General features: G+C 44.9%; 1 protein-coding gene across 1 annotated transcript in view; it reads left to right on the forward strand.

Moving 5' to 3' along the window:
* Window positions 1-10,855, forward strand: part of UBAC2 (UBA domain containing 2) — an 811,088-nt gene extending 800,233 nt beyond the window's left edge. The window contains exon 9 of the mRNA XM_078657616.1: window positions 10,302-10,855. Within this exon, the coding sequence (XP_078513742.1) occupies window positions 10,302-10,409 (108 nt within the window). The 3' untranslated portion in view covers window positions 10,410-10,855. The remainder of the gene's footprint in view (window positions 1-10,301) is intronic.
* The last annotated feature ends 2,492 nt before the right edge of the window (window positions 10,856-13,347 follow it).

The raw sequence follows: 13,347 nt of genomic DNA on the forward strand, positions 1-13,347 counted from the left end.
CCATGAATCGCTTTTAATGGAGGGCGAACATGCTATCCAGAGGTGTTTAGACCCTGAAATGGAAGGGGCAGATTTAGTGGACACTTTCAAAGATGTTGCCCAAATAGTCGACAGCCTGTTGAGAGCCCCAGTCTATAAGGTAAATTTGGACACCCCAAGATGGTTTGACCATCAATGCTCACGTGCCCTAAGAGAATTGAAAAACACCTTAAAGATGTCCCCAAGAGATAGGGAGCGGTTGACCCTGTGCCAAAAAACCTATAAGTTAGCGGTCAAAGGGCGCAAAAACCAACTACAGACACAAGCCTGGGAAGATCTATCAGAGGTGGTGGCACTAAGGGATTCTAACGCCTTTTGGAGAATTATAAATAATCCATCTTTTCAAGAGGCTGACAAACTGGGTTTGAGTAACAATATCCTGCCAGAGCAATGGCACGAGCACTTTCAAAGGCTCTATAACCATAACCCAAGTACAAACCAGTTGCTGGAGGAGCACTGGGAACAGGTCCCACCCCATTAAGATTTTCATTGGCAGAGGTAATAATTGGAATTGGAGGCCTAACCCGGAATAAGGCCCCGGGCCCAGATGGGATTCCACCCGATCTTTTCATCAGTAAAGCGGATCTTTGGGCACCAATCCTGACTAGGGTCATAAATGCAGCAGTGGACACGGTAATGTCAGTATCTTGGACCACTGCCACGATTGTCCCTATTTTTTAAAAAGGCAATAAGGATAGTCCGCAGTGTTATCGCCCGATTTCCCTTATTGATGTGTCAGCGAAGGTGTTAGGACGGGTGGTTTTAAACTGGCTGATTGACTGGGCAGAGGAGCATCGGGTCATAACTGACCTCCAATTTGGTTTTAGACCTGGAAAATCTACCACCGACCAATGCCTTAATCTGTACCTTATTTCCGCCAAATATACAATAGTCAACCAAGGGACGATGTATTTGGCATTCATAGACCTGACTGCGGCCTTTGATAGAGTTAATCGAGGGAAACTGTGGGCTATTATTGGTGTGGACCCAGGGCTCATTAACATTTTAAAATCCCTGCATTTGCACACCACGACAGTGGTCAGATACAGTCAGGAGGGGAAAACAGCAGAACCCATTCTGTGCTCTAGTGGAGTCAGACAGGGTTGCATACTAGCTCCCTTTTTGTTCACACTATATATAAATGGTCTGGACCCTGAATTAAGCATGTTACAGGTGGACACCCCTAGGTTAGGTACTCGGGGATCCCTGTTCTGCTTTATGCCGATGATGGGTACTTTTAGCTTGCACCCCCAAAGGCTTCCAGTTTTTAATTGATGGGTTTGTGTCATTTATGGAGAATCTGGATTTATCGCCCAACCTGGCAAAGTCATATGTAATGGAAGTGGGGAAAAAAGCGGGTAAATCCTATAGGTAGACAATCGTATCGCATCACCTAGGAAAGGTACAGTCCTTTTCATACCTGGGGATTTTATTTGACCACCAACTAAATTTCCAACACTTGTTAGAAGAAAAGCGCCGCGCTATGACCAGTTGTACCGGGTCCATAATGAGTTTTGTGCACAGGTTAGGACGCTGGTCCCCTGAGCAGATAATGAGAATATATAATGCTATGTGCTGTGCCACAGTGCTGTATGGAAGCGAGGTGTGGGGGTTTACTGAGGCCTTACAGTTACAAACTGAAGAGAATATGTATCTTCGGCACCTGCTAAAAGTACCTCAGAGCACGCCAGCCCACATTGTTCATGAAGAACTGGGTGTCCGATATATCATGGACAGCATTGCAGTCAAACCCTTAGTCTTTTGGATAAAGATCTGGGCAAACGAGGAGGCGGCTTTCAGCAGACAGGTTATAGCAGACTGCCTTTCCCTCGATCATGGGCTAATAATTCCCTGGCTCAAATACGTGAAGGAGACTTTGGAGAAAATTGGATTTTTAGACCTATTTGCCAACCCCTCTAAAGCGGGTATGAAAGATAAGGCTCTGGTTAAGGACTGGTTCTTTAAATATGCATTAATGCTCCGGGAAGACACAGCTAGTTAAGCTGTCAGTGAGGGAACACCTAGTAGTTAGGTCTGCCAGGGGCATTGAACCATACCTGTCTTGCATAAACAGCGCACATGATAGATTCTTAATGACCCAGTTTAGGCTGAATCTCTTGCATCATGCTTTAGCGGACCCAGCAGAGTTCACACCTTCTATATAGATGAAGGGGCCCTGTGACTGCGATCATAGATTTCCTCAGGACACCCTCCATTTCATCCTACTATGCCCTTTCTTCTCTTATCCCAGGAGACTCTTCCTGAAGGGAACTTTAAAGAAAGCCAGATTCAAACAGGCTGTTATTTTTTAAATTGGCTGCAGATGCTGTTACACTTTTTTGTATCATTAATTTTTTAAGGGCTGCTTTCAGATTAAGGAATACAAGGGGCAGTGGTAAACTGTAGATTCCTTGTCATAATTACCTATTATTTTTAAGAATGGCCCCCATGACTGTAAATGAATTGGTTGGATGTGGGATAGGTGCAATGTAATCTTTTAACCTTTTGACTGAAATTGTATGATATGGTTTTTAAACTGATGGATTATTAACTCTTTTTATGTTTGTACCAGTAACCTGTTTTGGATAATTTGATGCTTTTATGGTATTTCTACATATTGAATAAAGCTATCTAATAATAATTAAAAAAAATGGTATGCCCAACACTTGTGCTGAGTAGCGTTGGGAGGGATACAGTACATATCTCCATACATTTTTTAATTCTTGGAGAGCTTATTTTGTGTACATATGTTGTGTTGGGAGGCCAGCTTAACCTTGAGACCCCAGAGCCTCTTGTTCCCTACCCGGGGTACCTCCCGGGGGAGTGTGCTTCTAAAGTCAGTGACACCTCCCTGCCCTCAGGTAGTCCATGGGATAGCCCCGATGTGTGTACCGGATAGTCTGTGTGCCCTTTGTCAGTTCACTCAGGGCCATATGTATCAACATACCCTTTTGCGATTCCTTAATAGCGATTTTTAAGGAATCGCTATTTAGAAATTGCAAAATGGTATGTATGAAGTCATTCGCTATTTTTTAGCGATTCCTTAAAATTCCTTCATTGCGATTAGCAAATTGCTAATCGCAATTAAGGAATAATTTCCCATTCATTTCTATGGGCCAGGAGGCCCATAGGAATGAATGGGAAATTATTCTCAATTTGCGATTCGCAATTCGCGAATCGCAAATTGAGAATAATTTCAAGGGTGCAGGGGTGTCTCAAGAACACCCTGCTGCACCCCTGAAAATGACATGTGTGCGCATATGGCGCACATACATGCCCTAAGGGCATGTATGAGCGTCACATGGCGTCACATGGCACCATTGGATTTTCAAAAAAATGCCTTTTTAAAAGAATTCGCAACTTACCAGCAACTAGAAGTTGGTGGTAATTTGCGATTCCTTAAGGGCATTTTGGAATTGTTTTTTCCTTGATACATTGCATATAAGGAATCGAAAATTTTGCGATTCCTTAAATGCAATCGCAAAATAAGGAATGGAAAATTTTGCGATTCCTTATTTTGCACCCATATTGTTTGATACATACCATTTTGCGAAAATGGGTTCACAAATGCCGAAATTCTGCGAATTTCGGCGTTTGCGAACCCATTTGGCCTTGATACATATGGTCCTCAGTCACTTCTCTCTTCACCTGAATCATGCATTGCATGGGGCCCCTCACCTGTAAGGGGGTATGGGTATTGCTCTTGCAATTCTACAGAGGTCAGCAGGCCACCCCGTCCGCCCTGAGCTCTGGCATGGGCCCTCACAAGGTTTGGGTTAACTCGTTGTGAAGTTCTACTGTTGTGCTACCCCTTGCCCATGAAATCCTTTCACCGTAGAGAGGCACCTGCAAAATGAACTTCACACAGTCAAGTCATTGTCAAGTCTTTTACCCCAATGTTTGACGCATTGGTTGCCTCTTTTATGCAGTTATTATTTAAAATATTTTCTAGGTTTACCATTCAGTTCTGCCAATAATTAAATGTTCTTTAAACTTAATGTAGCCCTCTAAATCTTTATTATGTAAGCTACGCTCTTCAATGGTCTCGAGTCACAGAACTTGCACTGAATTGAAGAAACAATAACGCTATTAAACCAGTAAGTGGTCCGTCTGTTGTGCCTGCTTAATCAGCGTAGACTTCGGTTACGAAATGTTTTAAACTAGTGCGACACGCGCACTTGTCGTCAAGCAATTTTATGGCAAGACCGGAGGCTCCTATTATGCTTTCTTATCTTGCTTTATTACACACAGCAGCCAAGATAAGTAAAAAACTACAGTTCCCAGAGGGCCAGGGGACAAACTGGGCCATGGGACTGAAAAAACGTGAGAATACATTAGCCAATCACAATGAACCTATGAGATAAAGACCCTAACTGACTGCGCAGCTTCCTCTTTTCTTGCTGCTCGCAGTCAGATAAGTGCCTTTATCTTTGCTCTCAGTACTTTTTATGCTTTGTATGCATTTTCTGTGACCGCTTGTATTACATTTTAATTGTGCCTGTTTAGCGCGACCTCGCGCTAGTTCTTTCGCGCTGTTCGCGCGTTTCTCCTCGGAGCTCCGGCGCTTCTAGCTTGCTCCCCCCCCCCCCCCCCCCCGTTTTCAGACGCCGTTGGTAGCGTCTCAGCGCGCGCGTCTTCGCGCGCCTTCTGACCTCTTTCTGGGTTCTTCTTTCCCTCCGGTCACCGTTCTGTGTGTGCCTGCTGCTCCGCTTTGTGCTCCGGCCTCCGTGCCTTTGGAGCTCCGTGTACAGACGTCGCTTCACGCTCTGCCCAGCCCACAGCTTGTACACGCCCCCGCTCTGTCCATTAACCCTCTCCTACCTCCTGGGTGTTATTTTTGGCTCTATTAACAGCTGCATCATGGAACGTGATAGTTCCTCAGAGGAAATCCCTTCCCAGGAATCACATTCTTTTAAAAGGGATTTAAATAAATTTATTAATAATTCAGTGGAATCAGCTGTAGAAGTCTCTATGAAGAGAATGTCCAAAAACATGGAAAATTCGATGTTAAGCATCATGTCCAAAATGTTGGCCCAGTCTGCGGGGGAAAGCAGAAAGAAAAAAGTGGAATTCTCTGCTCAATCTCGTGTCCCCAAAAAAGCGTCTTTGATCAGCGAGTCTTCCTCGCATTTGACTGAGGACCCTGTTCCTCCCAGGCCTCCTTCTAAGGAGGGGTTTGTTGGCTCCGAGGGTAAACGCAAACAAAAAGAGAAACATGCAGAGTCTCCTAAGAGAAAATTGGTAATTTCCACTATATTGGACACTGATGACGATGATGATGATGCTAATTTCGATGACGCTGACCAATATTTTGACCTGTTTGATACTACTGACCCTTCCCCCCCCCCTGCTAAATCCCCCAAATTGGATTCTTTTTCTTTTGAGCCTGTTTTTGACTCTGAGGGTTTACCCATGTTTGATCCCTCCACTATTCGTCATCCTAATTCCACCGAATGGTTCCCTTCTCACCATGTGGGAGAATATATCTCTGCCAGGCTGCGCCTCCCTTTGGAGGCACCGGTAAGAGCCAGACTTAAATCCGAATGTCCCAAACCTTCTCTTCCAGACAAAATTACGATGGTCCCTTCCATCGACCAACCTCTCCTCACTTTCTTCTCCAAGTTCGGCAAGGACCCCCGCAGAGGGGTGGATAAAGCTTGGACCACTTGCCAGGACAAACTATTGGATGTTGTGGGCCCTCTCGCCCGTATCTTTGATCTAGCGGAAGCTGCCCGCTTAGAAGGTTCTGACCTTTCTGCAGATGATGTTTCCATGTGGGCCCAACGCGCCTTCTGCCTTCTAGGAAATGCCAATTCCGCTATCACCCACGAGCGCCGTAAAGGTCTCTTAATCAAATTGGATCCCAAACTTTCTAATCTGGCTCCCATGGATCCTGGCCCCAAGGCAAATGGTCTCCTCTTTGGAGATTCTCTGGTTCGTGACCTTAGTAGATTTGTTTCTACGTTTGCTTCTTTGGACAAAGCCCAGCAAACAGTAAAGAAGGTCTTCGCCCCTCGGGTTTTTGGACGGGCCGGCAGAGGCAGGGGTCGCTCTTCCGGCCGTCCCTACAACCAAGGCTCCAGAGGTTCGTCCAACAACAACCAGGACTACAAGCCTCAGTTCTATCCCCAACGTGGCCGCGGATTCAGAGGCAGAGGCCAACGGAATTATCGTCAAAACTCCAACCAACAAGGTAAACCTTTCTTCTTCCCCTCCTGTGGGGGGTCGCTTAAAACTGTTTCTTCAAAAATGGTGCACCCTCAGTTCAGATCCGTGGGTCTTAAGCACGGTACAAGGCTACCTGATAGAGTTCCTTTCTCCTCCCGTCCAAACTTCTCTTCCCCCCCCTCTCGTTTTTTCAACTCTGATGGCATCTCAAATCTCAAACGAAATCGAGACTCTTCTCCTCAAAAGAGCAATTCAAGTTTTTCCCGTCGACTCCTCAGGCTTTCTAAGCTCCATTTTTCTTGTTCAGAAGAAAAACAAGAAGCTCCGCACGGTCATCAATCTGAAATGGTTCAATCAGTTTGTGGTTTACCGCCATTTCAAAATGGAGACCATTTTACATTTGAGGGACACTCTTCGTCCCAACGATTGGATGGTCCGTCTGGACCTTCAAGACGCATACCTCACGGTCCCCATCCATCACTCTCACTGGAAATTTCTTCAATTCCAGTGGTCAGGTATCAACTATTGTTTCACCTCTCTTCCCTTTGGCCTATCTTCCGCGCCATGGTGTTTCACAAAGCTTTTGAAACCAGTGGTCGCTTATCTTCGATCTCTTGGCATAAGGCTAATTATTTACCTGGACGATATCCTTCTCATGAATTCGGACAAACAATCTCTCCTTTCCGACCTTCTTTTGACTCAGTCCCTTCTCCTGGATCTGGGTTTTCTCATCAACAAAGACAAATCGTCTTTAACTCCTTCTCAGAACATGGAGTTCTTGGGATTCCTAGTGGACTCTGCTGCAGCGTCCCTTCGTCTCCCCCTTTCCAAGGTTTCCAAGATCAAAGCGGAGATCCTATCTGTTCTTCAGTCCTCTCTTTTGTCCCTCCGATCTCTGGCACGGATTGTCGGCCTTCTCTCTTCTTCCATTCAGGCCATCTTTCCGGGACCTCTCCATTATCGTGCTCTTCAGCGCCTAAAAATCCGTCATCTTCGTCAAGGCCTTGCATATTCAGATCTCGTGGCTCTAGACCCCGAGTCCCGCACCGAGCTTCAATGGTGGATAGACCATTTAGATGCGTGGAACGGGCGCACTATCTTCGCCACGGCCCCAGATCTAGTCTTAGAATCAGATGCAAGCCTGTCGGGCTGGGGCGCCCGGTGTGGACCAATCTCGACTGGAGGTTCATGGTCCGCAGAGGAGTCAAAGTTGCACATCAACTGTTTAGAGATGCTTGCAGGTTCCTTTGCGATCAAAAGCCTTTCCAAAAACAGGATTCACTGTTCTATTCTCCTCCGCATGGACAATGTTTCTGCGGTCCGCTACATCAACCATCTTGGCGGAACACGGTCCAAACCCCTGGCGGACTTGGCAAAGAGTCTATGGGAATTTTGCCTCGCCCATCATCTCTCTCTGACCGCCGAGTATCTCCCTGGAGATCTCAACAGCGTGGCGGATTGGCACTCGAGATTTCTTCGAGATTCCAGCGATTGGAAGCTTTGTCCATCCGTTTTCCTCTCTCTTTCCCATCTTTGGGGCCCTTTCTCTATCGATCTTTTTGCTTCCCGTCTCAATTCCCAATTGCCCCGGTTTTACAGTTGGCGCCCGGATCCCCTGGCCTTGGCGACAGACACTTTCCTGCAGGATTGGTCTCGTCATCTTCATTATGCCTTCCCTCCTTTTCTGATGATCAACAGGGTTCTTTCTCAGGCTCGCCGCCAGTCCTCGTCCCTGGTTCTAGTTGCCCCCTTCTGGCAAGCCCAGGTTTGGTTTCCGACTCTTCTCGAGATGGCAGTGGACTTCCCGGTCCTTCTTCCCTCTTTCGGAGACCTACTTCTCAATCCTCAGGGCGATCAACACAATCTCATTCTCGATTCCTCCCTGCAACTGTCGGCCTGGAAAGTTTCCGGCCTTCCCCTTCTGACGTCCTCATTTCACAAGAGGCTTCGTTCTTTATCAACCAAGCTTGGGCTCCGGGAACCTCCAAAGCATACAGATCCGCCTGGTCTCTTTGGACAAGCTGGTGTTTGGAAAGGGACCTCGATCCCATTTCAGCCTCTCTGTATTTCATAATTAACTTCCTTGGTTCACAAGCCAGTGCCGGTAAGGCTTACCGCACCATCAATCTCTATCGCTCTGCCATCTCCCTGTACCATTCTCAAATTGATGGTAAACCAGTTGGTGCTCACCCTATGATTTGTCGTCTACTCAAGGGTGTCCGTTGTGCGAAACCTCCGTTGGCTAAGTATACCTCTTTATGGGATGTTACAGTGATATTTAAATTGTTTAATGTTTGGCCAGACAATGCTGTTCTTTCACTAAAGATGTTATCTGCTAAACTCACTATGTTACTGTGTCTAGTTTCCATTAAAAGAGTTTCTGATGTTAAGGCTCTAGATGTTTCTGCTCGCCAATATTCTCCTTCAGGTGTGCTGTTTCAGATACGCAGACGTACTAAGACTAATTTGGATTCAGTGTTTTATCCTTATTTTCCAGCTCATCCCAAACTGTGTGTGGGTCAATGTTTAAAAGTGTACGAACACCGAACTGCTGATCTCAGAACGCCCTCTCATTCTCAACTCCTTATTTCTTTTATTAAACCCCATCTTCCTGTCTCTTCTCCCACTCTGGCCCGCTGGGTCCGTTGGGTCATGTCTCTTGCCGGAATTGACGTCTCCGTTTTCGGGGCTCATTCGGCCAGGGGAGCCATGGCTTCTACAGCCTTTTGGTCTGGCTCTCGCCTAGAAGACATTCTGAGATCAGCAGACTGGTCAAATGACAGCATATTTTGCATGTTCTATTGCAAACCTGTTCATACTGTGGCTTCTGATATTGTTCATATGCTTTAAACAAGCATAATAGGAGCCTCCGGTCTTGCCATAAAATGTAGATTTTTCTAGTATTCTTGACGGAAAATCTTAATTTTATTAAAGACACGGAGGCGAGTATTATCCCGCCGCAACATTTCTTAACTTCTGTTCTCCCTCCCTACAGCGAATCCAGCCTTGCCACCGGCTTCATCTTAGAAGATCTACCCTGCACCTTCTTCGATCTTCTCCTGCAAGTGCTCCGATTCCATTGCTCCCGGATCCTCCTGGACGCCTGTTTGGTCTTCTCCCTTGGATTCCCCTGATGCAAGACTTCTGTTCCTGGACTTTGGCTATATCCTTAATTTTATTCATTTTCCCTTTGTTTAATGACTATTCTTGATCTGCTCGCCAGCGAAAAGAGGAAGCTGCGCAGTCAGTTAGGGTCTTTATCTCATAGGTTCATTGTGATTGGCTAATGTATTCTCACGTTTTTTCAGTCCCATGGCCCAGTTTGTCCCCTGGCCCTCTGGGAACTGTAGTTTTTTACTTATCTTGGCTGCTGTGTGTAATAAAGCAAGATAAGAAAGCATAATACTCGCCTCCGTGTCTTTAATAAAATTAAGATTTTCCGTCAAGAATACTAGAAAAATCTACATTATCTTCTGCTTGCAGCAGGGCGTCCACCCTCAAGCAGTGACGACATGTATTAAACACATTCATCATGTAGACAGGATACAAGCGAAGAAAGCGGACCACTTGTCCCTTTGATTCTTGGAAAGGTAACCAACTCACAAGCGAACGCCCTTCTCAGCATGATTAGAAATGGAGGTAGGACACTTAATTTCCGCGATCCAGCCTCTAATCTTAAACAGGATTAAGTACTAACCACTCTTATGAAACAGCATTTAACGCATTTTATTCAATACAGCCCACTAGCAGACTTTCAGATTCAATGTGCACATGTATGTACCATTTTTAAATGACTATTATGTGATCTTAAACTCGTGATGTTGTTGTCGGGAATAATCTACCACTTGTTATTAAACCACCCATTAAACACTTGAAATAAATTCTGAGTAATCCTAACTCCTCTCCTCTGATTATTTTAATACCGCCTCATTGAGCCTAAGATTGAACATAATGGTTATAAGATTTATTCTGTTTTTAGAAATTGAGCACACGGACCGCAATCCTGTAAAATACTTCCTGGAAGCATTATCTTGATACTGCCCTTACTCAGAAAACATTTTCAATGATATAATTAACCCGTCTTTCTCTTTTAGGTTGCTCAACTGATGGACATGGGTTTTTCCAGGGCTGATGCGCTGGCAGCACTGAGGGCTTCCAACAACGACATCAACAGGGCTTCCAACTCTCTACTGCAGCACTAATACCGGGTGAAAGAGTCACCATCCCTTCACTTCCGTTTGATGAAGTTCAGCTGCCAGACACAATGAGAGCCGCCGAAGGTGTATTTGCCCACCTGGCGGATTTGCTTTTGAAATTTGATTGTGTCACATACGGACAACATCCATTATGTCTCTGTTGAAAATAGACCCACAAAGATGATTGGTCTTCATGCACATTTTCAAAATCATAACTCCAGATGGCTGTTGATATTTATTTTTGGAGAAAAAAAATGTCCTTTTTTAAAAATATTTAAAATAGACATTGGGATTTGTATTCTCGTTCCTAATTGTGTGTGTGGGAAAAATAAGTTCTATTGCCAGAACAAACTGCACTGCGAAGCCAAAATGCAAATGCTGCTTTTACATATTATGAGGTTCAATGCTCTTTTGATTCAGGTTTATCAATAAAAAAATATGTTTAAAGGGAACTTAAAATGCCTTTTTGAAAGTGTTTAAATGGAATTAAAATAACCGTGTGGTTAATTTTAATAAATATTCGTACAGTTTGTCATGTGTTATGTAGATTAGCACATTCAGTGGAGCACTTGGACGGCCAATCACAATCCTGAGAATAAAGTCTACAGCGACCTGGTTTGATGCACACATGAAGCTACAGTCCTTCCCGCAGAAGAGAAAGTGAGCCAGACCAATTACCTTTTAAGTTGAGTTGACGGTACTGGTGCTTACTGAAGAGAGCATCTTTGAGACTGTGCGATTTGAGAGCCACAGCGCATTTTACTACTAGTACAAGACTGTTAGACCTGGCATTCTTGGCATGGGTTTTCCCCTAACTTTTTGCTGACCAGTGCTAAAGTGTTTGTACTCGCTTCTTATGACAAGGAAGAAATGGCTGATACCCAATTGGCATATTTGATTTGCTCATAAGTCTCTAGTAAAGTGGCACTACCTGTGCCCAGGGCCTGAAAATTAAATGCTACGTAGTGGGCCTGCAGCACTGTTTGTGCTAACCACTTAAGTAGCACCGTAAACATGTCTCAGGCCTGCAATTGCAGCCTGTGTATGCAGTTTTAAACTCCATTGCGATCTGGCAAAATAAACCTTTTTGCCAGGCCCAAACCTTCCTTTTTATTAATAAATATAAGTAACCCCAGGGTAGGCCAGTGGCGGCTCCTCTGCTAAGGCGGAGGAGCGTCGCCCCACTTCCATGAATCAGTAAAAGAATAAAATGATAACAGAATGTTATTATCATTTTATTTTCTCTTTCTGCTGTGACAGTGCGTGAAGGGGCGGACAGAGCTGCAGGGGAGGAGTGGTAGAACACTCCTGTGCACAATGACTGTTTGGTCGGCCCTCTCGGGCTACCCAAAACAGTCATGCACACTTTCCCCCTTCTCCATGACGGCTGCATTACAGCCTGCATGGAGAACATGCTCACCCATACAGCTCCTGGCTGAGCACCGTGCCATGGCTCTCAGACCAATCACAATGCTGCATTGCAGCGTTGGGATTGGCTTGGAGGTGGGAGCCTGGCTGCCTGCTTCATGTTCTGACCTGGAGTCGGACACAGGTGAGCAGGAGAGAGGACGCGGGACCCGGCAGCGGCGGAAAGGTAAGTGTTATTGTTTTTTAGTTTTTTCAATGCAGCCCACTCCCCCCAACCGCGAGCTGTGCCGGCCACCCCAGGGGGTAGGCCCTGGACAGCCTAGAGGGCAGGGTGCAATGTATTTAAAAAGTTGGAAATGTACTTTTAAACTTTACATGTCCTAGTAGCAAGGCTGGACTGGTAGTACCAGGCATCGGGCATTTCCCTGGGAGGCTGGAAAGGTGAGGGAGGGGGGCAGTTTTGTTAGCAAGGGCCATTTATGTAGCAGTGCAGCCGTTTTGAAAGCACCCTCTGGAGAGTTCCTTCTATAGCCAGTAGTTTTCAGGCAACCATAAAAGTGTCAAGACAACTCAGGTGATTAATGTACCTTCCAGAGAGAGATCAGAGTTTTGTCTAGTGGCAGTTTAGACCGATCTAAGATAGCTCAGAAGATTAATATGCCTGCTGCAAAGGACGTGTACCATGCAAATCACAGAACAGTATTTTATGTGCAGAGCTTAGTGAGTTACTTTTTTGTCACAGATACCCTTTTGTTACTGTATAGTTCATAAACTACAATTATAATCTAGCACAGTGAGCTATGAAGTGTCATCAAAGAGCTACATGCAAACTACTTGGTACTGGTTAGATAGTTACATATTTTTTGGAGTCTCATTATTCTTTTTTTAAGTAGAAATAAATTCTTATCAGTAAATGCAAACCTAACCACTGTGTTACATTCGGAATCCTGGGATTGGACTTCTTCTTACCAGGCATTCTTACAAATGTCATCCAGTGAGGATGACGTGAATCCTACACCTTCTATTTCCCTTTGTCTTTGTAACATTTTCTGTACACTGATTTAAACACATATTATTCATTGTCTCTGTATTTTTGTGTGATGTAAACTGCTCCAACACCTTACACTGGTATGAGAGGTGCTATAAAACAAATGGAAAACATTTCAGAGAGGGGTTAAGGAGAGATGAGAGGAAAAGTTGAGGGTGATAGTGAGGGAATGATTGAAGAGCCGCAACAAAGATTGTTGAATCCTGGTGCACTTTAAGATCTTCATTTAATATGCTTTAAAAGCTGATACAGTTGAATAAAGTCTTGTAGAATGCACCATTTTTGCCCAGATTTTCTTGGGAGGAGAACCCCTTGACACCTGCCTTGTAGTGGTCAAGCACACTTGCTGCATGCACCATACGGGGCTGGTCTGACAAAATTTGCTAGGGCTCCTTTGGGTTCCCAGCCCGGCCCTACCTAGTTTTGAAAAGCTCTTTTTTTTTGTTGTTTTTTTAAACTCTTTTTATTGCACAAAAAAGCAATCCACGGACACATATAGATGCAACAAAGCAAATATCGACACGCACT

This window comes from Lissotriton helveticus, chromosome 8, assembly GCF_964261635.1.
Source record: "Lissotriton helveticus chromosome 8, aLisHel1.1, whole genome shotgun sequence".
Classification (NCBI taxonomy): Eukaryota; Metazoa; Chordata; class Amphibia; order Caudata; family Salamandridae; genus Lissotriton; species Lissotriton helveticus.